At 51.5% G+C, this 27849-nt stretch overlaps 1 protein-coding gene across 3 annotated transcripts; it reads left to right on the top strand.

Moving 5' to 3' along the window:
• Window positions 1–3957: 3957 nt before the first annotated feature.
• IDS (iduronate 2-sulfatase) lies at window positions 3958–25940 on the top strand. Of its 3 annotated transcripts, none has more exons than XM_004777929.3 (10): window positions 3958–4204; window positions 4658–4794; window positions 5444–5621; window positions 8562–8650; window positions 10196–10396; window positions 11890–12060; window positions 15910–16036; window positions 18181–18354; window positions 21364–21555; window positions 22727–25940. In XM_004777929.3, the coding sequence occupies exons 1-10, from the start codon at window positions 4108–4110 to the stop codon at window positions 22780–22782; spliced, it is 1422 nt and encodes a 473-aa protein (XP_004777986.1). In that variant the 5' UTR covers window positions 3958–4107; the 3' UTR covers window positions 22783–25940. The 3 variants fall into 3 exon arrangements, with proteins under 3 accessions (XP_004777986.1, XP_004777987.1, XP_004777985.1); XM_004777930.3 differs by having other exon boundaries at window positions 21364–21546; XM_004777928.3 differs by having other exon boundaries at window positions 21364–25940.
• The last annotated feature ends 1909 nt before the right edge of the window (window positions 25941–27849 follow it).

Below are 27849 nucleotides of genomic sequence, written 5' to 3' on the forward strand. Positions count from 1 at the left end.
ACAGTCATCCTAGCCGGTGTGAAATGCTACTTCTTTGTGCTTTTGATTTACATTTCCCTAAGAACTGATGAACTTGAGCATCTTTTCCCATTCTTTCTTGCTGTTGGGTTATGCTGTTTGGTGCCTTGTGATGATTTCAAAGGGAGGAAGGGGTGAGGTGAGCAGAGGGAGGTGCCAAGTAAACCCCCTCTGGTGAAGGCCTTCTTGCCCCAGTTGCTGAGAGGGCACCTCCTTTAGGGCTGTCCCCTCCCTTCAGGGCTTCCCACAGCCGCAGAGACCCGACCAAGCTTGGACGCCTCCCAGGGTAGCTGCGTTCAGTGGCTTGTGAAGGGGGCGTATAACCATCGGGCCATATTGGCCTAACTTGAGACGACCCTGAAGGGCTGTTCTTGTTCTAGACTGGCCCGTGGGGTTAGCCAGGGCCCGTATCACAGCTCAACTGCCGCTTCTTCCCACTCTTGCTCCCTTCTCATCATTTTAACATGTATTTCTCCCAAAAGCCCTCGCCTACAGACATCCTACCCAGTTGACTTTGTCTTAGAGTCAGCTTTCTGAGGAATGCAACCCACATAAGACAATAAACGCCTGTGTCTAGTTCACTAACTCGAACTGGAGGTGGAACCAATAATTATTTTTTTTTACTATCCCAGAAACATATTTAATACTCATTTATACATATTCTATGTAGAAAGACTGGGGCTATTTTCTTTGGATGCCCCTATTAAGTCTGATGTGGGCACTGAGCTACAAAAGTGGTGCCAACCTGGAGACGTGGGAGGCCTGATTTTATGATGGTCTCAGCTAAAAATTTTCATTTCTGGGGAAACCAGCCTACTCCCTTAAGAACTTCTCAGTGAGTTGAAGCTACTGTGTGAATGGCTTTGATATTTAGGAAGATGCTTCACATTTTGGTCTGTTGGGATATGTAAGTACTTGAGGAAAAAAATTTGCTTTTTTTTTTTTTTTTCCTCAAATGGGACTTCGTAGCCAAGAGAGTGAGTCTTCAGCTTTTGCTTTCATGTCTTCTGCATCATATCTCCCTCTACTTTGGCATTTCCTCCTCCCAGCCTCTCAAGTTGCCCCGCAAGTTCAACCTCGGCTGTGTCTGTGGTCTCCTGGGCTTTGTTACATGGAAGAAATTCCCCTTTCCCTCGGTCTTTTCTTTGATTATGGCCATGGCTATATTAAGGACAGAGATGCCATCCTTTCTGCTCAGAATTGTGTAGCCATCACATACCCTGGCTTCATTCCCTTCTGGAGTTCAGAGTCCTCTGTTAAGCTCATGTGGTTGTTGGCCAAGTCTATTTCTTGGTGGTTCCAGGACCAAGTTCTCAGCTTCGTACTGGCTGTGGGCCGGAGGCCACCCTCAAGTCATAAAGGCCTTCCAAATCTCCCTGCCATGTGGCCCTCTTGAGGGGAGGTTACAATATGGCTTTTCCAAGATCAGCAGGAGAAGTCTCTTGTGTGTGCTAGCAAGATGGACTCTACATCCACCAAAATGTAGTCACAGATGTGACTGGTTCACCCGGGCTCACCTTCATCATATTCTGTTGGCTAGAAGCTCAGGTTCTACCCACACCCAAAGGGAGGGGATTATACAAGGGCGTGACTCCTTCTGGTGTGTCCACCACAGCCGTTCCCCCTTATTCAAGTCTAAACTCTTCCAGAAGGATCCAGATGAGCCTCCATCTCAAGTGCATCACACACCCCCATATCTGGCTCCTTATATCTGCGACTAGAGGCCCAGCTGTTCAACAGAACAGTCTCTCCAGCTGCGCCTTCCTGATGCACTCCAACACCTCGGCAGTATGTCAGAGGGGCTTAAGTTGGTGTTGGGGCACGTGAACCCCCAGCTGCTTCCTCTGGAGAAACTGTTCTTTCTGACAAGTCAGAAGTCCATCTGTGTGACAGTGAGTTGGTTGCGCCGCTGTCCTCCTCCCCACAGACTGTGTCTTCCTTGGGGTGGAGCATGGCGAGGAGACAAGGACTAGTCTGTCTCCTTATTCCTCATATATCCCTGCCCCACGCCCCCAGGGCCTGGATGTGGTTGGCTCTGGAAATGCTTCCCAACTTGAAAGGAGTCCACGAAAGAATAGACATTTTTGGAGGCAGGAACTGTGCGTGACTTGCTTCATTCCCTTCTTTGGTTAACCCTGGGTTTTATTGAATAATTTTTTTAATCAGTGGCTTTTTGATAAAGATAAGTATGCTATAACGAGGTCCTCAGTTCACAAGCTCGAGCACAGGAGACATCTGTTGCTATGAGAAAGTATTACAGATGCCAAGGAAAGAGGAAGTAAGAGAAAATTTCTAAACAGCCACTGGAGTCTTTGGGGACACCAGGCTCAGAGTGTCCAGAAATATGAGGGCCATACTTTTGAGAGGGAAAGGTTAAGACCCTGAGCGGCCACCAATACAGGGGAAGTGTCAGGATGAAGACAGACAGCTGAGGGGCCCTCTGAGGCCTGACAGCTTGGGTCCTTGGCTGGAGCCGGCCCACCCTGAGGGACTTGGCATGCTCCGGTCTGAGGAGTGCAGGCAGAAGCCGCAGCACTGCTCCGCAGGCTCCTGTGTGAACAGCCACGCAGGCTGGCACGCCGGAGGAAACAGCAATGCAGTGAGGCAGCATCTGGGAGCAGGCTGCATGCGGTGACCAGGCTCTGGCTCCCTCCTGAGGAAGCAGGACTCACATGGAGACCCACCCTGCTCCTCCACTTCCTGGGTGTGTGTCCTCTGTTAAGTGATGGAGCCTCTTTGTGTTTTAATTTCTGGCTCTACATGGTGCTGCTGTGAGGAGAAAGTTAGCATGTCACCCAGAGGGTGAGTCAGAGGCTCCAGGAGAGAGGGACAGTGATGTCCTTCTTGACCTACAGTCCCAGGCAGACAGTGAATGATTCTTGCCTTGGAAGGCCTTAGGACTCTCACTCCTCCCGTCTCCGATGCCTTCCCGATCCATCTCCAGTTCTCTGCCACCAGACCAGTCTCTGTGCTGTCCCTAACACCGTCACACAGGCTCTCCACAATGGCTGCTCACTCTGCGGGAGCACCCTCTTGCAGTCATCCCTGTGGCTTGCTCCCTCACCTCCTTCAAGTTTCTGTTCAAATGTCACTTTCCTAGTGAGGCTTTGCCTGGCCACCCTACAGACAATGACAAGCAACTCCACCTTGCCTTATTTTTGTCCAGACCGGGCATGCCCACTGCCATTCTTTGTTTTTTGTTTTTGTTTTTGTTTTGCTTATTTATTGTATGCAATTTCCACCAGGGCAGGGGCTTAGAATACCTGAGCCACCAACAGGGCTTCGTATACATATCTGCGGTACTTAATAAGTACTTGTTGAACAAATGCGTAAAAAGGGGGATCCTTTTAGGGGCGCCTGGGTGACTCAGTCCTTAAATGTCTGCCCTTGGGTCAGGTCATGGTCCTCGGGTCGTGGGATGGAGCCCCATGGGATCCATCCCCGCATTAGGCTCCCTGCTCAGAGGGGAGCCTGCTTCTCCCTCTCCCATTCCCCCTGCTTGTGTTCCCTCTCTCGTTCTCTGTCTCTGTCAAATAAAGGAGTAAAATCTTTTTTTTTAAAGGGGGGTTCTTTTAGATGGAGGAAGGGTTGCATTGGAGAACTGCAGCATTTGGGCTGGTCTGCGAGTGAGTGTGACTTTCACGGTGAAGGGAAGGGCTTCTAGGTGGAAGGCAAAACAGGAACAAAGGCAATGAGGCAGAAAACTGCTGGTTAAGGACAGTGGTTGCATCGCAAATCTTTAGAAACACCCGGAAAGATTCTCCAGGGAGCTCCCCAGCAAGGTAGCTGCCCGCAGCCAGGCGGTTCAGCATGCGGCGCCGGCTCGGCAGGACCCGCGCTCCAACCCCGGCCCCGCCCTCTGAGGCTGGGATCACGCGCAAGGGCCTCGGGAGCAGCCAGGTCCCGCCCCTCTTAGGGGCGGGGCGGGGACGAGGCACGCAGGCGCACTAGCTTCCGGGCCTCTGTGCCCCGGCCTGTGGGCCGGCCGCGGCCGCTTGGTGCAGAGGGCGTTGGCGACGCGGGGCCCGCGGCCGGCCCGTCCGCCGCAACCTGTCCCCGTCGCCCCAGAGTGGCCGCGTCGGGGCAGAGATGCCGCCAGCCGGCTGGTGCCTGCTTTGGCTTGGCTTGCTCTTGGCCTCAGTCTGCACCTCCCTTGAGTCTGCGGCGTCCGGCAACTCGACCACAGGTGCAGTCCTGGCCCTCGCTCAGATTGCGGGCTCCCTACCTCCTTTTCTGGCTGCATCCATCCTTACCTTCCCGTCTCTGTCCCATCCACTGTTCCTTCTGACATTCATCCTTCCTTTCCTCCCACCCACGATCCTTTCTTCCCCCCGCCCCCATCCATTTTTCTTTCCTTCCCTAAATTCTTTCCTCCCCTCTGTCCTTCCCTCCCCCTCTCTCCCCCTCATCCGGGCTTGAGGCCATGCTCAGAGCCTAATTCTGCCACCCAGAATTGGGGTTTCTTCTGTGCACCCACTCCCAGCCTCCCTGCCCTAGTCTCCCCCTCCCTAGCTTGGTTGGCTGGGCTGTCCAGGGTGTAGGGGCCAGCCTGGGGCCACTCAGTACTGGAGCAGCAACCATGGCTGGGGGTTCATTGTCAGTGCAGGCGATCTCACTGAGGTCCCTCCCTTCCATACAGCTCCTCTGAATGTCCTTCTGATCATCGTGGATGACCTGCGCCCTTCCCTGGGCTGTTACGGGGACAAGCTGGTAAGGTCCCCAAACATCGATCAACTGGCATCCCACAGCCTCCTCTTCCAGAATGCCTTCGCCCAGGTATGTCTGGGGACCTATAGGTGTGGTTGCGTTCTTTGTGCAGTGGGCTGGGGGATGAAGTCCTTTTAGCATATGGTTAGATGGCCCTGATGGTGCCTGGCAAATCCTTATTAGAGGGAAGCATAGTCTGGAAAATGGCAGTAGAGAAAACCTGGTTGTGTACTGGCAAGGAAGCTTGTGCCTCCAAGCTTGGGCAGAGGTTGTCCCTTGACGCTAAGATGCCTAAGGATGGCCCTGGCCAGCTTTCTTCCACAGAAGGATTTGCCTGGTGCTGAGGATGAAGAGGATGTTGCCGAATGCCCCTCTCAGGTCTGCTAACCGACCTTGGGCAAGCACCATGCTCCTTGCCATGGTGACACTCATGGGGCTGCCTTTAAGCTTCTTGCCTCTGTGCGCCTGTGAGACGCCATCACATAGGACCCAAACATCTGCTTGGTGGGTGGGGGGGCTGAGTCTTTTCCTGCCTCTTTGTGGGGATACTTACTCCTGGTGTGTGAACGAGACCCTTATGCCACTGGCTGGCTTTGATCTGCATGACTCAGCTGCCAGGCTGTTTTGCTAAGGACTCTTCAGGTTGCCTGGTTACCTTTTAGCATCCAGACTCTGTTTGCCTCTGAGGATATTTCCCTCTGCTTCTTCTCCCTGACAGCAAGCAGTGTGCGCCCCAAGCCGTGTGTCCTTCCTCACTGGGAGGAGACCAGACACCACCCGCCTGTATGACTTCAATTCCTACTGGAGGGTACATGCTGGAAACTTCTCTACCATCCCCCAGCACTTCAAGGAGAATGGCTACGTGACCATGTCGGTTGGAAAAGTCTTTCATCCTGGTACTGTTTGGTGTCCAAAATCTGGATTCCTCTGTGTTTTGTGCCCATGGGCTGGAATCCCCCTCTGGAGGTAGAGCTGGCTTTACAGAGGCCTGCTGGGGCTGAGGGGACACCTCCTTAGTCACTGGTGTCTTGGTACAAAATCCTACTTCTCACTTTAGCTTCATGTTCTTACCAAAATGAAGAAGTGTAGTAGGCCACTGGTCACAGTGCCGTTTGGTTCCTTCGGCTTCTCAGGCAGAAGGAAGGATGCTGGCTGGGGAGGCAGCAGTGTTGGGTGTGAGTCTAGCTCTGCACCTGACTGATTCTCTGTGCCCCAGGAGCCCCGTCAGTAAAGGGAGACCAGGGTGGTTTTGAGGATTTGCCAGTGAAGAGGCAGCACTTGGGCGGGGCTGCCCATCAGCTGTGAGTCAGATTAGCAAGAGCGGTGCAAGCTGACGCCCAAGGCCTGAATGGTGCTGGGGGGGCCACCAGGCTGACTTGCAGCACGGCCTGATAAACTGGCTCTTTAATGCCAAAATGAGAATGCTGAAACACTTTAAAGACTTTAAAAGTTTTTTAAACTTTAAAAAAGACTTTAAAACTTTTTAAAATACTTATTTGAAGTAATGCATGATTATTTGACAAAAAGGGGGGGGTATGAACTGAAGGATATGAATTGCTTGTAATTGCACCACACCAAAGGGGGTTGAAGTTTGATGATCCCTTATTCCAGGCATATTCTTTTTCCGATTTGAGATTTTCCTTTATATACAGTTTTATGCTGTGAATGTTTTTTTTTTTTTAAGATTTTATTTATTTGACAGAGAGAGAGAGGGAGCTCACAAGTAGCCAGAGAGGGCAGGCAGAGAAGAGAGGGGGAAGCAGGTTCCCTGCTGAGCAGAGAGCCCGATGCGGGGCTCGATCCCAGGACCCTGAGATCATGACCTGAGCCAAAGGCAGAGACTTAGCCCACTGAGTCACCCAGGCGCCCCTATGTTGTGAATGTTTTAAACAAACTTTTTCCCCTTTGGCTGCCCTTCATATAATCATTTTTTATTTTATTTTATTTTTTAAAACTAATTTATTTATTTGACAGAGATCACAAGGAGGCAGAGAGGCAGGCAGAGAGAGAGAGAGAGAGAGAGAGAGAGGAGGAAGCAGGCTCTCCACTCAGCAGAGAGCCTGATTGGGGACTCAATCCCAGGACCCTGAGATCATGACCTGAGCTGAAGGCAGAGGCTTAACCCACTGAGCCACCCAGGTGCCCCTTGGCATATCATTTTTAACAACAGCACAGTCATCTCACATACAAGCCACTGTACTTGAGTGTCATGTTGATTTCAGGTCTCCATTGTCACACGTACTGCTGGAATGAATGCCTCTGCAGAGGGAACCGGTGGGCAGTGGCCCCAGGGATCCAGGCTCCCGGGTTCCAGTCCCAGCTCTGCCACGTCGTAGTTGTGCACTTGACCTTGAGCAGATCGTTCTTCCTCTCCACTTCAGATTAGTTCTCTGGCAAATGAGTCATAGCTGCTTGGATTACTCCCAGGGTAGCGTCCTAGTTCCGGTGGTTCAGGGGTGTGAGAGTGGGTTGAAAGCCCACTTCATACGATGGTTGTGCTTATTGCTAAGGGCGATGACTTGAACATTTTCAGTAGCTTTCCTTTTGCTCGCTGGTGACACAGGCAGGCTCAGCAGCCTTCCAGAACCCAGCTGGCCGGTCCCGGTTGAGGATAACACTTGGCTGGGCTAAGTAAGGCCAGATTTTGGAAAGAGAATCGGTCAGGAATCCTGTCATGTCACCAAAAGCCCTCCGTCCGAACTTTCCGCAGTTGGCGCTTACATCCTGGACAGCCCCTGCCTGAGCACAGCAGGAGGGGAGAGACAAGTTCGGGAGAAGAGGAAGTAGGGCCGAGGGAAGCCATGTTTCAGCAGCAGGCAGGGTGGGTTTTTATCATTTTTATCATCATCCTCATTTCCCGAGGAGGAACTCGAGGCTTGCAGAAGTCAAGTAGCTTGCCCAAGGTTGCATGGGTAATAAGGGGCAGTGCTGAGATTTGAACCTGGGTCTGTGGGCCTCCTGTGCTCTTTCCACTATACTTGCTGTGTTGGTCAGCCCGCCGCCCACTGCCCCCTTCCCTCTGGTCTCGCTTTGCCTGGTGCTCCCTGGTGGAGCCCCAACGGTCACTGTGCTGGTGACGCTCTTTCCCCTGTGGTTCTACCGACACTGCGCTCCCTGCTCCTCCTGTCTCACCCCGCGAGGCGGCCCTTCCCTTCCGCTCCCACACAAGCCTCACTGCGTCTTCATGGCCCTCACTGCCCATGCTACCTCGGCCCACCACCTCTGTGGCTTCCACACTCACACAGCACTTCTGTTCTCTAGACAGCCGGCCGTCCTTCTGTAGCTCACCGTTCTTTTCTCCTCCCGAATAGACGACAGACTGCTGAGCTTGGCAGTGGGTTTCTGCTTCATGAATGAGCACTGAACCTGGGGTCCTAAGGCCTGGATTTGAGTCCCAGCTCACTCACCGTTCCGTGGTTGGTGTCAGTCAAGGCACTGGCCTTCTCTGAGCCTCCCCTTCTGCACCTGGCCTTCGGTGGTACTGCGTCTGTTCTGGGGGAGAGGCTCCATCCTGTGAGGGCTCTGTGGGGCCGCAGCGTTGGAGCCCGTTGGCTGAGCCTGCCCTTCTGGGTTTCTTCCGTACAGCTTTGCATGAATCGCCAGGGCTCAAGGGACCAGGAGGTCACATGCTCAGTACTCAACTAGAAACCTAGAGAGTTGGCTTTCGTGGGGACTTCTCATCATCTGCCTGAGCTCTTGATTTTATAGATGAGGAAATAAGTCCCCAAGAAAGGGGTGATACTTCTGTAGTTGCTCACAGAGTTTAAATTTGGGGCGGGGAAGGCATTGAAGGACGCTTCAGTTTTATTTAATGACTTTCTTTTCTCCCCCTTCAGGAATATCTTCCAATTACAGTGATGATTCCCCATTTAGTTGGTCTGTTCCACCTTATCATCCCTCCTCTGAAAAGTATGAAAACACCAAGGTAAGGATGTGAAAAGGGCACTGTTCTGTAGAGGAACTGTTGTTTCCTGTCTGGGAGGATTCAGGTTAACTGCTGCGTATACGCCACTTCTTTCAAGCTGGTTTTATAGTGAAGTTTGTAGTTTTTGTCTGTGATCATGACTTGGCAGAGACAGATGTTGGGATCTTTTTTTCTAAAAAAGATTTATTTATCTGATAGAGAGAGAGTACAAGCAGGAGGAGCCACAGGTAGAGGGAGAGGGAGAAGCAGGCTCCCTGATGTGGGGCTCGATCCCAGGACCCCAGGATCATGACCTGAGCCGAAGGCAGGCGCTTAACTGACTGAGCTACTCAGGATCCCCAGAACTTCATTGCTTTCTTTTTTTTTTAATACCTTTCTTTTTTTTTTAAATTTCTTTTCAGCATAACAGTATTCATTGTTTTTTGCACCACACCCAGTGCTCCATGCAACCCGTGCCCTCTCTAATACCCACCACCTGGTTCCCCCAACCTCCCACCCCCCGCCCCTTCAAAACCCTCAGATTGTTTTTCAGAGTCCATAGTCCATTGCTTTCTTTTTATAGATTTTATTAAGTAATCTCTACATCCAGCGTGTGGCTCTAACCCACAGCCTTGGGATCCAGAGTTGCATGTTCTGCCGACCCAGCCAGCCAGGTGTTGCAAAGCCCTGTTACTTTTTATAGGGAAATGGTATTCCGTTGTATGGGTAGAATGCATTTTTTTTTTATCCATTCATGAGTTGTCAGACACTTGGGTTATTTCCACTCTGTGGCTACTATTGACGGTACGGCTGCAAACCTTCGTGGACGTGTTTGTATGTGGCCTAGGTTTCCTGTTCTCTTGGGTGGAATCGCTAGGTGACGTATTTGTGGAGGTTTAGGTTTTCGTTTTTCTTGCTGCCCCTCAGGTGTGGAATTGCTGGGTGACGTAATGACGCCCTGCTTACCCGCTTGAGGGACCATCAGAGTGTTTTCCACAGCGCCCCATTTCACACCCCCAGGGGCCCTGTGTGAGGGAGGGGTCCAGGCTCTTGCCATCCTCACCAACACTTGTCATTGTCCAGTTCTAAAAATTCTAGCCTTCGCGGCATGTGTGGGACAGTATCTCATTGTGGTTTTGATTGGTATATCTGTGATGAATAATGACACAAAGCATCTTCACATGTGCTTGTTGGCCATTTATCTATCTTGTCTGGAGAGAGATCTATTCAAGTCCTTTGCCCATTTTTAAATTGGCTTTATTTAAAATTATTGAGCCAGAGACAGATTTGTTTTGATCATTAGTTTCCATGGGTTTCCTTTAATTAATTGTGACCTGGAGACAGAAGATTAACAGCAAGAAGCTAAGTGCTGGTAGGTTTCTGGCCTCTGCCTAGGAAAGAGGAGATGCTTCTCTGTCTTAGCTCTCCATCGTGCATGCCTGGCCAGCACTCGTGAGGTGGGCTTCAAGGGCTGCTGCTGTGAATGCGAAATCCATTGTGTATGCCCCTTCATGACTTCTCTTCTTTGCATTTAAAGAGCTGACTTGCACTGTTTTGTCTTGAAAGACATGCAGGGGGCCAGATGGAAAACTCCATGCCAACCTGCTTTGCCCCGTGGACGTGGCGGATGTGCCAGAGGGCACCTTGCCTGACAAGCAGAGCACCGAGCAAGCGATACGCTTGTTGGAAAAGATGAAAACATCGGCCCGCCCTTTCTTCCTGGCTGTTGGGTATCATAAGCCGCACATCCCCTTCAGATACCCCAAGGTGAAGAGCTGCCCGAGGGCTGACCCCACACCTCTGTGACAGCTCTGTCATTTGTTACAGGAGGGGTTGGTTTAGTGGGGGTATGTCCTGCCATCCCTGGTCACCGGGGCTGCCTGATGGCACCACTGTACTTAGTGGCATGAAGATGGGATCAGAGATTGAGGCTAAAAAGTAGACTTAAGGCACGTAAGAATCCTGTTGGAAATGCTTGGCTTCCTCCCTCCCCAATGAAAGGTTTTATTCTTGTCCTTGAACTCGGGAGCACATATTGGGTTGGATGGGAATATCAACGTAGAGAAGTCAGCCAGAGCTGGCCGCCAATGGCTGCAGTTAAGGGACAGTCCTTGGGGCACAGTTCCAGGGAAGGGCATCTCAGACCCTTCCCACACAGGGCACTGCATTGCTCGGTGCAACCCTGAATGCTGTGCTCTCCTGTCCATCATTTAGGATGTATGGTCCCTTCTTTTTAAAAATCTTTTTCAGTTTCTCCCTGTTGTGTCTTCCCTGGGCCTGAGCAGCCCACTCTTTTGAATTTTTAAAGGATGCCCTTCATTCGTGGTGGGAGTTGGGAGCCGAAGGCGTGCTCTTTGATGCTTTGATAGATTTGCGCAGGGCCAATCTCGCCTTCCTAGCTGGATCTGTTCCCCTTTGATGATGGGAGACTCATTTCTGCCTCTCATGCAGACAGGAGCTCCCCTAGTGGGCCGAGCTCCTCTCCGTAGCAAGGCCTGCTTGCAAGGTTGGCCTTTGGCTGACTTCTGGGAACGTGGATCCTGGAAGAGTTCGCACCACTCCCCAAGCGAGGAGTGGCTCTCTGTGCCTGCACTGTTTACGAATGGCCCTACTCTTCTGCATGGAGTCTCTGGCGTCGATCTGTGCCGGCAGAGGGGGCCTGGGCGGGCAGCCCCGGTAAATAACCCGTGTGCTGAGGCTCTAATGAGCTTCCATGGCAACAGCCTCTCATGCATGTTGTCACACCACTCATCACCGGGAGAATTAAGCGCATCCTGTGTGACTTCACCGGCAGAGGATTCTGGAAGCTTGTGCCTGGTTTTCCCTGGACTTTGCCCATGTGGCTTTGCCCTTTGCTGATTGTGTGTGGTAGCTGCAGGTAGGACTGTGTCAAGTTCTGTGAGCACTCTCGGGGAGTGGCCAAAGCTGAGGGGGTTTTGGGAATTGAACACACCCCACCCACCCCTTTCCAGCTGGATGGGAGGGAGGCAGTGGGGGTATTGATTTGTATGAAAAGAGAGAGGTGTGGCTGCTCGGTTTATAGGACACAAGTGGCATGATTTCATTACCATTGGCGTCTTGTGAAGTGACCTTAGGCCTACCTTCAGGTAGGGGGAAGTACCTGGGGAGTGTCAGTGAGCTACCATGTAAATGCATCCCCGGCTTGGAGAAAAGGCAATAGAGAGACTGGGAGAGTCCCAGCTTTGTGCCTTTGCCGGAAGAATGACAACCTGGTGTCTTTGTGCGCTATTCCCCCCAAGGAGTTTCAGAAGCTGTATCCCTTGGAGAACATCACCCTGGCTCCTGATCCCCAGGTCCCTGCTGGCCTCCCTCCTGTGGCCTACAACCCCTGGATGGACATCAGGCAGCGGGAGGATGTCCAGGCCTTGAACCTCAGTGTGCCCTATGGCCCAATTCCTGCGGATTTTCAGGTACCAAGGGCATATTTGGGGGAATTGCTGGGTACTTAATGGCATGGCATCATTGTGACACCACTTTGCTCAGTAGACACCGCCCCACCCGTGGTGTCTTACTGAGACTCTTCTCTGTGCCAGGTGTCTCATGAGGCTCTGGGGCTGGGGGTGGTCTGGAGGAATTTAGGGTTTGGGAAGTGCTGGGTGGATATCGTCGCCCAGGCCATGTCTCTTGCAAAGCAGGGGAGGATCTGGAGGTTTGGTGATTGGCTGGGTGTGAGCCCTGGGAGAAGGAGGAGGCTGGGACACCCCGTCACTAAATCATGGGAGATGCTCTTTAATCCACGTGACTGTTCATCAGCTGTAGAGTGGTGGGCGGCTCCCCTGCAGCCCAGAATGTTCAGTTGCACGGCCCCTCTGGGGGAAAGCCTACGCAGGCACCCATCCCGTTCGAGGGGTGGTGCGGGGAGTAGGGCTTTGACACAGAGGGGGCAGGGGCACCGAAGTGGCCAGTGCTATCTGGATGTTGCAGTTGGAGTAGCCGCAGAGTTCAACTCCTCAGTGGACTCGTTAGTCACCCTCTCCCTGGAGTGCGGAAAACACGCCGACCAGCACTCTTTCTGGAATATTCCACATGCAGCTCTGCCCTTCGGTCACTGTGTGAAGACTCCATAGGCAGCCTGCAGTGAAAGGTAGAGGGCAGTGGTCTCAGAGGGTGCTTCCTGGACCCCCTGCATCGTAATCCCCATGAGGGCTTGTCGGAAGTGCCGACTTAGGGGACTGGGAGCTGGAAGTGGGGCCTGAGGACTGGCATTTGCAAGGGCAGCCCAGCAGTTCTGCTGGCACGCAGAAGCCTGTGAGCACTGCCATAGGGTATGGTTCAAAACCAGATGAAATATCCAGGCGTCTCTTGCCACTCAGAGCTGTTTGGATAGTGAGGGCTTAGGGGCTAGGGACTGTGCGCCCCTCGTGTCCGTGGGCCTCCTTAGGTTCGCCTGGCGGTGGTGAGACTTGGCAAAGAAGCGGATTCCTCCTGTGGCTCCATCCCTGACTTCCCATTACGGGGTTTCTGAGAGCAGGCTTGTCTGAGTGGCATCTCCGAGGCTGCACCCGGAGGCCTTGTTAGTGACCGTCACTTCAAATGTCCCTTTAAAATGGACTGTGTCCCAGGAAGGGTGCTCCATGTTTTCTGTGTGCCCTCTCCTCCAGTCCCCGTGGAGGCTGACTGAGGTTTGTGACCATCAGGTCGTCCAGGTGGGGAGACAGCAGGGCGGTGTGATAACTTGCCCCAGAGCATGCGGATGCGGCCTTGGGGAGTCTGAATTCCCTCCCGGACACATGGAATGCCAGGGCCTTGTGCTTTGTCTTACCGGCTCAGAACAGCCTGGGTTCGAATTCCCGTTCTCCCCCACACCAGCCGCACAGCCCCCAGGAAGGTCCCTTGAGCTCTCTGAGCCTGTTTCCTTATCTGTAAAACAGAAATGAGGTGGTGACAGATTTCCAGCAGGGAGCTCAGTGAACGTGCAAAAGCGTCCAGGACAGATGCCTTCCTCCCTGCCATCCCCCTGCCCACTGCTGCTGTCGCTGCCCAGAGGACCTCCCTGGTGTGCTCGTGTCCTGCTCCCCTGCCCCACATGCACCTGGAGCTTGGGCCCTGCTCATGGCTGTTTCTGCCCAGGCCGCATCTCCCCGCACTCTTGAGCCTCTCGGTTCTGCCCGCACTCTGGCTCTGCTCCACAGGAGCCAGTGACCTCAGGGCCCAACCTCGGGCCTCCCAGGCTGGCTCCTCCCTGGTTGCAGTCACCACCCTGACCACAGTCTCTTCTCACAGCTGCCTCACTCCACATGATCGTTCCCCACCTGCCTCCTGGGGATCATGGTTGGGGACTTCCCTACCCCGGGTCTAGGTCCCCTCCGGGCTTCACTCCTGTGCAAGTGGCATTCTGTTCTCACCAGCCCCCTGCTGCACTTGTGCCCCGATGACAGGATGGTCCGGCCGCCGTGCCGCTCTCAAGACCAAGTCTCGAGGCTGCTGCCCTGAGTCCGTGTGGTGCTGAGGGGGACACACACGGGCCCAGCCTCCAGCCCTCACGGCCCATCCGCGAGGGCTTTCTGCTCAGGACTTTCGGCCCGTTCGGCTGCTCTGAACCCTGCACTCTGAGCCGCTCACCTCCTGTCCTTTATGCCACTCTTCTCCATCTTTCAGCAGATGATGACACTGTGCCCTCACCTGCCCTTCAGGGCAGAAGGAGTGAAATGTGGCCTTAGCGTCCGCCCGTTCTTCATTCGCTTCTGCCCAGCCTCCTGCCTCCCCAGCCCACTCAGTGCTCTCACCGAGGTCAGCACTGACCCCCGTGGCAAATGAAATTCCTCCTTGTGGGTCCTACCTTCCCAGAGTCCCTGCTGCTTTCTCAGTGTTGGCCGGCGCCACTCCTCCTGGACATGTCCTCCGCCTGGACCCCCTCCGCCCCCCTCCACACAGCAGACCCCTCTTTCTGTGTCTGCTGCTTAGGAGGCTCTGTCCAGTGGGTCAGCCCCAGGGCCTCCACTGGAAGCTTTCTTCCCCTTCTCCCCTCCTGTCCCAGTCTGGCTCCTGATTTCAGACACGTCTGTCCACTTGCCCCTGAGGGTCATTGCCGCACCAGTGCCCATGGAGACCTCTGCCTCACTGGCTCCTGGGGCCGTGCCGCCGCCGCTGCTGCTCCTCTTCTCCTTGTGCTCCCCCAGCCACTGAATGGTGCCGCCAGCCGAACCAGAACCCTGCAGTCAGCCCCGGAGTCCTTATCTCCTTCCCCGCCGCCGGCTCTCCCCGCGCCCCCGCCCCGCCCCGCCCCGCCCCCCACCCCCGCACTTGGGCTGGTTGTCCCGGCCTTCCTCCCAGGTCCGCGTGGCCCTCTGGCTCCATCTGCAAGTCTTTCATGACCACCCAAGTGGGTCTGGGTTCGGTTTGTTCATGCAACGAGCGTCCGTGGAGCTGCTCCCGTGTGCCCGGCGTGGATTTAGTGCTGTTCATCTCAGGCCCACGGCAGGTGCTCTGGGCTGTGGTCAGACTCTTACTCACGTGCAGCCCAGGCTGCAGCATCTTGCTTTGAATCACCTCAGTGCCTCCCTTGGCCTCCAGCCTGGGTCCCTCCCTTGCTCTTCTCCTGCCTGCTGGAAGGTCATTAGACATGAGCCTCACATGACCGCCGCCGTCTTTGAGGACAAGCAGTTGCTGTCCTGCTGTGTCCCGCAGAAACTGGAAGTCCTGACCGTCTGCACCTCAGAATGGGGCCTCGCGTGAAACTAGGGTCATTGCAGATTCATTAGTTACGATGAGGTCATACTGGAGTCATAGGATGGGTGTCCCTCTAAGAAGAGGAGAGAGACACATGCGGGAAGAAAGCCATGTGGGGATAGAGGGAGAGATTGGGGTGATTCGGCCACATCCCAGAACATTTCTCTTGTTCTGAGCCCCCTGGTTTCTGGTCCTTAAGGAAGGAGTATAGCTTCATGGGGTCCTTGGCGCCCCCCCAGCAGAGTTTGGAATGATGGGGCATGTGTTTCAGTTTACATGGTCATCTCCTGGGACCCGTAAGAACAGGTGAAGGAGACACAAAGGGACAGTAAGTGGCGCATCTGTCTGCTGTGACCTGTGCCCTACAGTGAAATCTGATTTGCTTAAAAAAGAATCCTCCTTTTGGATCTGCCATGGATCCCGGATTTCACCAGGAGCATGGGGGCCCAGCGACTCAGATGGTGGGGAAATGTGCTTTACGTTTCAGCGGAGAGTCACGGGCGTCAGTGGAGGCGCACTCAGGTGACACCGCTCTGTGCGTGCTACTGCGGTTCAAGTCACACTCACTCTCCTCCTCCTTTACCGTGCAGCGGAAAATCCGTCAGAGCTACTTTGCCTCCGTTTCATATTTGGATACACAGGTTGGCCACCTTCTGAGTGCTTTGGATGATCTCCAGCTGGCCAATAGCACCATCATCGCATTTGTCTCCGATCACGGTAAGCATTTTCCTGTGCCCTGGGGAGTCGATCAGGGCAGCTGGACTTCTCTGGGAAATGTGCTTTTCTAGATTGCCTTAAACAGAAGCGTGTTCTCTTTCAGGAATCAGCAGTACCCCAAGTCTGGGGTCTTGGGGTGCTTTTATGATGGCCTGTTTTCTGATGGCCTGGGACCTTTCTCCATAGAGGCCCAAGGACCATGTTGGATGCTTGGGGGGGGACCTCGTAGCAACCTTTTTTATCCTTGATGAATGCAGCACAAACCCTTAATTTGTGTGGGGAGCCCTTTTAAGCCATGCTTCCAATCTAGAGGCTTGGAGGGCATTTAGTTTTTCTTAGGAGGAACCAGAACAGTCCTGGCATGGCCCAGCAAGGCCCTCAGACCTGACTTCACTCCCTCACCCCCAGTCCCAGTGTTCTCTCTGTCAAGAGCCTGGTGCTGCCAAGGCTTTCTCTCTTTTCAGGCAGTTTCCCACTTTTTCCAAAAATGGAAACAATTTACTTAAGATTCTTCTTAATTTGAAAATTTTTAACATGTCCAAGAATAGAGAATAAACAACAACCTCCAGTCCCCATCATCCTGCTCCCCAGTTACCCACTCCCAGGGGTCTTGTTTGTCTCATCCCCCCCCCCCCACCAAGCTCTTTTGAAGCAAATCCCGGGTTGTTCAGGTTTCTGAATAGTATCTCTAAAAAATTCAGCTCTTTTAAAGTATAACCATACTACCATTATCATACTCAGGGGACAACAGTTCTTGAGGATCGTCAACTGTGCAGTGGGATGGGATCAACCTAGAGTCATTGTAAAAAGGAAAAGGCATAGAGCATATAATGTAGGGCGAGAGCACCCTGCTCTCTTATCCCACCTGCGCAGAGCGAGCTGGTGCTGGCAGACCTGGGGGCTGTCTTTTAGCCTTTGGTTGTGGATATACACATGGCTGTGGTGCATGTCCATGTGAGTGTGTATGGAATATGTAGTCACGGAACAAGGCGGGATTGATTGTGCTTATCAGCCCTTTGGTCCCCTCGTTTGCTGGTTGCACTTAATGTCATAGACAGTCCTCCGTGTGATTTCTCACGGGCCTACCTTAAGCCTTGTCAAGACCCACATTACTTTGTTATGTACATAAGTGTCATAATGTTTCGCTGTCTCCCTAATGGTTCGCCATCCACTTCTGGCCTCTCTTGTCAGTGCTCAGTTTCCTCCAGTGCGGACAGAGGCCGCTGCGCCTGTGAAGGAGGCAAGGCCACTCAGAAGCTCTCTTTGCACGGAGGCAGCTGCATTGATTCCAAATGGCCCTTCTGGAACGGCCCTCCTGAGACTCCCTGCCCCCTCACCACAGAAGCCTCTCCAGTCCATACATGGCGGCTTTATGTGGCTTTGGTTATTTTGTAACATGAAATACTCAACGTGCAATCTCTTTTTTTTTTTAATATCAAAAAGGGCACTCAGATAGAACATTAGATGTTTCCAGGGGGAGCATTCAAGCTGTCTTGCGCAAGGAGAGTTTTCAGTCCAGGCAAAGAGGGTTGTATTTTTCATGAAGGTTAAGGGTCTGGAATCAAGTTCTATTTTTTTTTTTTTTTTTTTTTTTGGTCTGTGGTCTATTTTTTAAAATGGAACAAGTTATCCTTGCCTTATAAAATGGGAGTGAGTGCATTAGCGTCACTGCTCATGGTTTGGGGGCACGCACCCTTGGGTGGAAAACAGCCCCGGTGGGACTTGTGTCCAGAGAAGGCAGGACAGGACAGTGGCCCTGCCCTGGCCCCCACCCTGTCAGGAGGAGCCCCTCTCGGGAGGGGAGGCCTGGCCTGTGTGTGGGCTGGGGGGTAGGGGCTGGGCCCTGGGAGCCCGAGTTGGCCGCAAACGTCAGTTGCTTTTAAAGAAGATAGTTTTGTTTTGGGAATTTAGTATGGGTTTTTTTTTCCCCTTTTAGAGGTTTCCTCATTCAAGAAAGATGTCTAACTTCAAAGAAAGCAGTATTTAGAGAAATCACCTTTTTTGTGGTAATCACAGAGGAATTCCTTCTCTGTGATGAACTTTGCTTCCTCTGGTTTCTACAACAGGGAATGAAATGGCATCGAAAATGAACGAGCAGTGATGTCATTATTTGTCTTCTGTTATTTTGTGCTTTTATGAACCAGGGTGGGCTCTCGGTGAACACGGAGAGTGGGCCAAATACAGCAATTTTGACGTCGCCACTCGCGTGCCCTTGATGTTCTATGTTCCTGGGAGGACAGCTCCGCTTCTGGAGGCGGGCGAGAAGCTTTTCCCGTACATCGACCCTTTCGATTCCATCGTGGAGTTGATGGAGCCAGGTATAAAGCATGCTGAAGTGATATTGCTTGATAGGAGACTCCCTGATGCACAGCCAGGGGCTTCCTGGTCCATCTTCCTGTCCAGGGTTGGCACTCCTGAGTACCTATGGGTCTGGGCCTAGAGGAGCCTGGAAGAGGGAGGGACAAAGGAGTAGGTGGCATCCCCAGGATGAGGAGGACTGTCGTGCCAGAGACCACCGGGTGCTCCGAAGCTCAGAGGAAGGGGTTGGCCGACGGCTGAGCAGCGCAGTGAAGGGCGAGTTTGCTTTGATTTCGATGTGCCGGTCCATCCCAGCCTTGAAGGCGACCCTGATGCCTTTCTTCTCTAGGCAGAAACCCCTAGGCCTGCAGTTCCTTCACAGTAGTGGTGGTAGACCCACAGTTATCCTGGTCTCTGCCTTCCCCAAAGCGCCAGCTTGAGAAAGCATTTCCAGAAATGCCCCTGCAATGAGATACCCCTTGCGGCTGCATGGGTGACCTGTGTGGGTTCTTTGTTCTCTCCTGAGGTGATCTGCTTAGCACAGAGACAAGTTGTGTATGAGTTAGAGTACTTTTTCTATGAACTCTGTGAAACTAGGTTGCCCGCTTTTTGGGCTTCTGCATTTAATCCATCTAAATCCATTTAACATCTAAATCATGCCCTTTATGTCAATTTCTGTTGATATTTTTTCTTTTTTTGGTTCTGGCCCATCATTCTGGTCTTTATGGATCTTTCCAGATTTGCTTTACATGGCCCAGTTTTATTTTCTCTACATTTGAGTTTTGTGTGCTTCATGCTCTGTCTTCTTTCAAGTCATCTATAAAAAGCTCGAACCATAGGCATGATTATAGGCCTCTGCTTGCTTGGAGGAATCTGACAGGTTGAGATGGTTTTTTGAAAGTTTTCTGGGGACATGTTCAGCAAGTCATAAATTCATGTAGCTGTACTGTTCCTAGTTTATTTCCCAGTTTTATCTCTAGCCTCTGTCTCTTCCCTGAACTTTGGATGGGACTTCCAGCAGCATGTTTCACTTGGCCAGTCGAGCTTGGGCATGCCCCAGGCTGAGCCTTTCTTTTCGATCCTCTTTGCCCTCTCAGGGAATGGCTGTGCTCACTATGGAGGCCTCCCGGCCCCTGCCTGTCTCCCTCCCGGCCGGCCCCTGCCCCTGCCTCTGCCTGTCTCCCATCCTCCATATGTGAAACGTAGTCTGTCTGCAAGCCTCTTGCTCTCCATTCAGTCTGGCTATACTGCTTCTCGCCACCTCACGCTGCCACCATGGGTCATACCACCCCGTGTCCTGCTGGATTCCTGCAACAGCTTCCCGAAGTCTTCCTACTTGTGCCCTTGGTCCCCCGGAGTTCTTCCTCCTCACAGTAGCCAAAGTGATCCTGTTAAAACTTGAGTAAGGTGGTGTCAGAGCCCTGCTCTGGAGCCTTCTATGCTCCTGTCTCTGAGTGAAAGCCCTTATAGTGGCCGACAAGGCCTGACGTGATCTGGGCCTCCATTTCTCCTCGACCTCATCTTTTTACTAGCATTCCAGGTAACTGTGTTGGGCAGCAGCCCACAGTCTGGATTTGTCTCATCGCTTCCTCATGACTAGATTCAGGGTAAACATTTTAGACACGTGCACTACACGTGAGCTCACGTGCTCCCAAGTGTGTCACAGTGAGGGCACTTCACGGTGGCCTTCGCCATTGTCACTGGTGCCAGATTTGATCACCTGATGAAGGTGGTCAGGTCAACCAGGTCTTGCCATTGTAGAAAGTATCTTTTTAAGCTTCTTTACCTTTTTTTCTTCTTTTTATTTTACTTATCAGATGTGTCAGAAATAAAATTGGGCCGTGTAAAGCAAACTCTTAAAGATCCAAGAAGGCCAGAGTGTTGGCTCAAAGCCCATGGTTTTAACGGTGATAGAAAGCGTAGGATTAAGACTTTAAAGACGGATCAACCACAGTGAGGTGTCGTTTCATTCCCATTCGCAAAATAAATAGAAATCTACAGCACTGGCATGGTGTGGAGAAAGGGGAGCCCTCCCGTTGCTGGTGGGGAGGTAGAATGGTGCAGCCACTATGGAAAGTGGCTTCATGGGTCCCCACAAAGTTACATGTAGGGTTACAGTGTGACTCCGCAATTCCACTACTAGGTAGATATCCCATAGAATTAGATATAGGTATTCAAGCAAAAACTTGTACATGTTTGTCCAGTAGCCACAAGGTGGAAGCAACCAGCATCAGTTGCTGGGTGAGTGGAGAAGCCACATGTAGTCTCTCTGTGTAGTGGTGTGTTACTCAACCTTAAGAAAGGCAGGGCATTCTGACATGTGCTACAGCGTGGGGGAACCTTGAGGACATTGTGCTCAGAGAAGGAAGCAGTCCTACAGGGACAAAGACCGTGTGATTGCCCTTACAAGAGATCCTGCAAGGAGCCCCCAGAAGTAGGATAGCGGTTGCCAGGGGCAGGGGGCAGGGAGGAGGCGATGGGAAGGGACTGTTCGCTGAGGACAGATCACAGGTGAAGAAGATGAGAAGCATTCTGGACACGGCCCGTGGGCACGGCTGCATGGCACCGTGGATGTTTGTGGTGCTACTGAACAGGACGCTACGGGATGGTTAAGACGGTGAATGTGCTGTTTTTGCAACCTCCCATGGTCTCAAGGGGATATGCTGACATCCAGAAGGGAGTCCCTGCAGGGTGCGACCGCTGAGACTCCCAATATCCTGTCCCCCCAACCGAGTTTTACCCAAAAGATAGGGCTTCTGTTGGTGATCCTTGCCAGAATCCGTGATTACACGGGTGGTTCCCAAATTACACGTAGTTTTTACAAGTGCCAACTGGCTGCAGGCATCTTCATTTTGCATACTCCTGTGGGGGGAGGTGCCGAGTTGGCGTTGTTCCTGAACTCATGGGCCCAAAATAAACGCAGAAGGAGAAAAGAACCCGTGGAGCCCAGATGCGCTCCCTTCCTTAGTCTGTGAGCTGTGCAGGCTTCTGTACAGCAGTGCATTCAGCTGGATCGGTTCCCGTTTCAGGCCAGCAAGTCACGGACCTCGTGGAACTTCTGTCTCTCTTCCCCACGCTCGCGGGACTTGCAGGACTGCACGTGCCGCCTCGCTGTCCTGTTCCCTCATTTCGTGTGGCGCAGTGCCGAGAAGGCCAGAGCCTTGTGAAGTATTTCCGATTCCAGGACCTGGACGAGGACCAGTACCTTCCTGGTAATCCCCGTGAGTCTATTGCCTATAGCCAGTACCCCCGGCCTGCAGACTCTCCCCAGTGGAATTCTGACAAGCCGAGCTTAAAAGATATAAAGGTCATGGGCTATTCCATACGCACAATAGACTATCGGTACACTGTGTGGGTTGGTTTCAATCCCCGTGAGTTTCTGGCTAACTTTTCCGACGTCCACGCAGGGGAACTGTATTTTGTTGATTCTGACCCTTTGCAGGACCACAACATGTATAATGACTCCCGGGGCAGAGACCTCCTCCAATCACTGATGCCATGACCCCGGCCAGCCGGGGAGGAGGGCAGCTGTCACATGCTCCCTTGCAGCTGGGGAGAGGAGGCATTAGAGCTGGTCACTTGGTGATCATCCATACTATTAGGAGCAACCCAAGGGGTAGGCACGCAAAGCATATGTCCCCAGCTTGACCCAAGAATATGTGATCGCCTAACGTTTTGATTCTTTATTAATTTGAGTCTTTATTAATATCCACTTGGTAATTGGACTGGGGCTAGGCTGAACCGTTCTGTCCTTTTTGGGGCAATCACGGCCTGTTTATTGAGTGGATAAGTGTAAAGGGAACAACCGAAATCTGTCATGGTTTTATCCATTGAGCCCATAATAACCAAACACAACACTGTACTCAAGAAATACTGTTAATTACCTCTGGAATCTAGTGTATTTCAAAAAGTAACCATATGTCACATTAGGTTTCACACAAAGTCCCTGGTTCTTTTGTTTATAATTTAATAATATATTTAACCAAATATATTCAAAGTATTATATCAGTATTTCAGGTTTCAGGTTTATAAAATGTGAAGTTAAATAATAATGCTAGGCGCTAAGGCCTTAAAGTCTTATCTTCAACTTTTGTTAATAAGATTGTGAGTTTTCCAAAATCCAAAGATAAAATATGCATGAAGCGACTAATGTAGAATTTCTGCATCAAATAAATGATGCTAAGTCAACTAGAGGCATGAGATATTTGGGAAATTTAGTTAGAAATGTTCAGGAACTTCTGGCCCAAATAGTAATTGGTTAGCAAGTAATATGACCATTAAACTCCAAGATCACCTGTTGAAAGGCCCTGTTATTCACGGTGGAAAACATTTAAAGGTGTAACTGTATCCACAAATCAAGTAATTCAAAACTGTTGTGTTCTCCTTTTTCAGGAATGGTTGGTTGCAGGTATACATTTATCCAGGAGGCAGGAAATAATCTACTTTGAATAGCTGATTAAAGACAACATTAATTTTACTAAATTCTGAATTATTTTGAGAATTGTGAAAACGTCACTTAATATATTAGGTAACTTCTAATCCCCCAGAACATAGTTCTGTATTCCCTAGATATGAAAGTAACCAGAAAGGCAGGTGGTAATCATAATAAGCTTAGCCTACATCGTCTTTAAAAAGGATGGGATGATCACGACTCCTATTTGTAACACGTGGAAGTTGATCAGTTATCAGCACTCATCAGAGGAGTCAGCCACATTCTAAATAAACATCTTACATTGTCCTGTATCAAAGTGAGTGATTTCCAGTAATTCTCTTTACAAGTGCTTCAGTGTTTAAAGGTAAATGTTTGTGAAAGAATACTTATGTGTATTGTAACAAAAAAGGCAAGATATTATTGTAAAAGAAGACTTCAAATCAGTAATTTCAGACAGTGCTTTTTTTTAAAATTAATTAGTTCACAACAGAGGCATATATGGTAGCACAACGATCTCCTAAGTGATTAAGTGACTTAGTGTCTTGGCAACAGCAGTTTCTAGCTGAAGAGTGAAGGGCCCTATTCATCTCTCCTGATCCCGAGGCTCATCTTTCTTCTGGAAGTCTTGGCTTATACTAGTAGATGGGGTCCCTGGGCCTTTTATTTCTCCTTTTCATCCTCTTTATCGGTCTCATCACTTCCACTAAGACTTTTATAATCTGGTCTGGAAATTCCTCACGCCATCTTTTCAGCGTGTTGAGCTTTATCTCCTACTCCCTGGTTAAGATGAGAAGTTTTAACACGGGCTTTTCTTTCACGTGCGTCTGTTGGCCGCAGTGCGTACACTTCGTCCTGGTTCACTTCCTGAAGCACAGTTTTATCAAAAATGTCCCAGTGCTGCTCTTGCTGAAGTTGAAAACTGACCTGCGTCAGAGAAGAGGGAAGTGACAGCTACGTTGGGGGTGCGGCTGCCGTTTTGGCAGTAATTTGTCTGCCCGTGTGACCAGAGCCGCATCTGGGGCTTTTGTGTGTCCCTCTGTCTCTGCCGGAAGTCCTTCTGTCTCCTCTTTTCTGTGCGAGGACCCAGTGTCCGAGCTGATTCTGGTGCGGTGGTTGCTCTCAGCCTCCCTTCAGTCTCTCTCCCGTTAGAAGCAAAGGCTGAGCTGCCCGCTGGGTGGCCTGCTTTCCCGATCGGCTCACAGGTTATGCGTGTTCACTGTTTTTGACCCTGAACGCAATGTAGAGCCACCTTTTCTTCCCTTCTGCCCGTCTCCCACACATGTTGGAATGCACAGCCACTTTCTGGTTTTCAGGCGTCCAAGCTGACCACGCTCCTTCTCTGGCCTCAGCCTGGAGTGAGCACGTCTCTATGGTTCCACACAGCCTTTCTTGGCCCGCCGAGCTGGACGTGTGTTCCTCATGGTCCCCTGGGCACTTCCTTGTTAAAAAGCCCATTTCACTCCGGCAGTGGTTCTTGCATACAGTTCAGAGGAAACCAGAACTAGCGAGCGCGGAAATTTTGTGTGTCCCTGCTTCAGTGGCCCCCAAGCAGGAGGATGAGCCAGAGCCGTGCAGGGCCCCCACCCGCAGAGTTGCTGCATCCTCGCGGCTGGGGTGGGGCCTGAGAATGTGCATTTCCTGCAGATCACGCTGCTCTCCTGAGACCACACTTTGAGAATCACCGCCCCTGGGTACGTGCTGTCCAGTGGCCACTGGGCACATGCAACCATTTAAATGAATTCAAGTGAAATAAGCGATTCCAAAGCAGAATCTCAGTGAGGCTTGTCATATTTCAAGTGCTCATCAGCCTGACATGGTTAGCAGCCGCCATCCTGGAGAGCACAGATCTAGAACCTTCCCATTGTGGTAGAAAGTGGAACGGAGCTGCCCTACACTCACTCTGAATGGAAGCCGGGTCTACCCAGCGACGGGCAGGTTCCTCCTGGGGGCTAATTGTCCACCCTGTGTGTGCATGCAAAGGCTGTTGGTTTGAGGCACACCACAGGGAACACCCTCTGGCCCTCGGCGCTCCCGCCTCCAGTGCCATTGCCATCACCAGCCCTCTCACCACCTTCCCGCCTAGCTTGCCCCCCCTCCTCTTTCCTCCCTCGCTCCTGAAGAATCCACGTGTCTTCCTGAACTCCCTCTTAGACCCCGCCCTCTGCGAACACCGCCAGTGCCTACTACGGGGTCCACACCGACCTTCGCTGAGCAGTCAGAGTCTTCCCTGGCTCCACAAAGCCCCTTTCCTCGGCCGACCAGTGTGCACACTGGTCCCTGACTCTTCCCTGCCGATCCCTGCCTCCCTGCGCCCCACCCCCAGCTTCTCCCCTTCCCCCTCTGTTCATGACCATTCTTCACGCCCACTCCCCCGCCCCTGCCATCTCCAAGAGGCTGCGCTCTGTGACTCTAGGCCGTGGCGTGGCATGGCGTGGCGTGATCTGACCAGGAGCATCGCTGAAGAGTCTTGTGACCACTTTGAAAAAAGGTATCCCCTTCTGAGCACAAAAGTAAAGTGTTAATCATAGAAAAACCGGAAAACAGAAATGTACTAAAAGGCAAGAAAATGCACCAGTACTTTGCCCCAAGATGGTCACTTAATATCTTGCCTTCTTTGGGCTATGAATTTTTTTTACATTGCTGTGATCATCCTGTGTGTTTTATCTTCCAGTTTTCTATTCTTTTTATCACTAAATATTATATGTGGTTACTAAAATTTCTGCAAAGATGCTTTATACTGGTGGTGATGTATTTTCTTGTGTAACTTTTTTCATAACTAACCTAACCTTCTTTCATTGAAAATTCAGCTTATTTCCAAAATTTCGGTATTGTAAATAATGCTGTGATGAACAACTTTGCAAATGAAATGTTTTTATGTATTTCAAATTACTCCCTTGGGCTTGTCTCTTGGTGCCAAATTGTTAAAAGCTTCTCTCTTTGGCCCTTCTCCCCACTCTCCTGCAGCTTAGGGTGGTAAAACTAGAAATAAAGCAAACAAATATATAAAACAGGTGAAAGTGGTATCCTGTTTGAGCTTGTAACTCTCTGCTTATCCGTGGCCTTGATCATTGTTCTCTTTGTAAAACTGTTGGGTGTTTGTATTTCCAGTCCTGTGAATTTGCCTTTAAATTTTGGTTATTGGTTTCACTTTTTAAAATAAACAAATTGCTCTTTTCCTGTCTGATTTTTTTTTTTTTCCCGTTAAACATAGAGACCCTTCCCCATCTGGAGATTGAACAATATTAATTTTCTTTTGCTGTTTTTGTGGTTCGGTTTTATACTTCATCGGCCCCGTCTCTTCAGCCATTAGCAGAGTACTGTATGCTCGTATAAAATGTGGAAGATGGGGAAAATGGTGAGGGTGAAAAGCAGAGCACCTTCCAGAATACAGCCGTTGTGACAGTCTTGCATTTCTCTCTGCTGTTTTTCCTGCCCACATACATATGTAGCCATAAGGACATTTGTGTCTTTACATAGATGAAATCTATCACATCCAATCCTGTATCCTGCTTCTGTGATCTAAAATAACATTACCGAGGCGCCTGGGTGGCCCACTCGGTGGAGCGTCTGACTCTTAATTTTGGCTCAGGTCGTAATCTTGGGATCGGGCTGCGTGCTCAGCCCAGAGTCTGCCTGTCCCTCTCCTCTGCTCTTCCCCCTCCCTGCTGCGTGGGAGGCATAAGGGAGGTGGGCTTTTTGCCATCATTCCGAGAAATGTCGCCCTCTGTAGCCAGGGTGAGTCTTCTCCAGCCACCTTGCTCATCTCAACACACACTCCAACATTTTTAAGTGATTAAGGCTGAGCATATACTCCGAAATAATTAGAAGCAGAGATTGGGATGGGGAACTGTGTGCCCATGTTCACAGCAGCGTTATTCACAATAGCCAAAAGGTAGAAGCAACCCAGGTGTCCGTTGCGGGGGGCGGGGGGTGAGTGGAGAGACCACGTGTGGTCTGTACAATGGAGCATTCCTCAGTCTTCAAAAGGAAGGAAACTGACGTGTGCTACGACATGGATGGCCCTTGAAGATACTGCTCTCGGTAAAGGCAAGCAGACAGAAACTGATGAGTACTGCGTGACTCCACTTCGGTGAGTTTCCTACAGTGGTCTAATTCATGGGAACAGAAAGTAGAATGGTGGTTAGCAGGGGCTGGGGAGTTAGTGTTTAATGGGACAGTGTGTGAGGGGCTTTGAGTGTCAATTCCCGAATGAAGCTCAGCCCCTTCTTGCCCAAGTCCAGCCTGCAGACTACAGCTTCTTTGAGGAATCTCTTCAATTCTGGCCGGGGGTCCGGCAGGCATTGAACTAGAACCCAGCTGGCCTCTTTGGCTCCACCCAGTATCTCTTTTGGCTGGAGGTACAGCCCGTTGTGGTGGACCCTGCCGTCAGCCCAGCACTCTCCCTCCCCGGGGCACTCAGCATCCACTTACCTCTCCTGGACAGTCTCTCCCCTACACACGAGAGCTTGGAGCCAAGAAAGTTGTCACTAGTCGGTGCCCTTGGATCGCCTACGGCGTTGCTGTGATGGGGAAGAGCTGCTCTTAGCACTTGCCTCCCATGTGCTCCGGAAGCTCCACTTAGCTACCCAGTGGGGCAGATGCTGCTTTCCTCTCGGGTGTCTGCTGAAATCTAGGTGGTCGGATGTGGTGGAGAGCCCATCCTCAAGGGCTTTGCTCGGGGGCTGTTACTCCGTGTCCCATCCAGCATTGCCGGCAGCCACTGGAGGTGAGCTCTGGATTCTGGACAAAGGTCCTAGGCCTCTGAAGGGGGTGATTCCAGACTGGAGAAGACAAATGTGGCTTGGGTTGTCTCTGGGGGAGGTGTCAGGGAGGCCACCTACAACTGCACTCAGAGGGCGGGGCGCCGCAGCCCAGGCAGAAGGAGCGGAATCCCGCCGGCGGTGGGGAACAAAGGCTTGATGCCCAGTGTTTTTGGCACTTGCGAGGAAGCCAGACTTAGGACGTGGGCACAGAGAGGAGCAAAGGCCAGGGGTTAACGGCTTTTGTGTTTTCCTGCCTGTAAAAGTCAGGGACTGTGATTTATGTGGGTAAGACGGTTCAGAGCGGGACCAAGGCTGACATT

Source organism: Mustela putorius, unplaced genomic scaffold, assembly GCF_011764305.1.
Source record: "Mustela putorius furo isolate JIRA1106 unplaced genomic scaffold, ASM1176430v1.1 tig00003899_pilon_pilon_pilon, whole genome shotgun sequence".
Classification (NCBI taxonomy): Eukaryota; Metazoa; Chordata; class Mammalia; order Carnivora; family Mustelidae; genus Mustela; species Mustela putorius.

What these genes read in the sequence shown, in the direction of transcription:
- IDS (XM_004777928.3), top strand. Translation starts at nt 4,108, where the DNA reads ATGCCGCCAGCCGGCTGGTGCCTGCTTTGGCTTGGCTTGCTCTTGGCC. An exon ending in TGGAAAAGTCTTTCATCCTG is followed by an intron (nt 5,622 to 8,561) that starts GTACTGTTTGGT and finishes CTCCCCCTTCAG; the next exon opens with GAATATCTTCCAATTACAGT. An exon ending in CAATTCCTGCGGATTTTCAG is followed by an intron (nt 12,061 to 15,909) that starts GTACCAAGGGCA and finishes TTTACCGTGCAG; the next exon opens with CGGAAAATCCGTCAGAGCTA.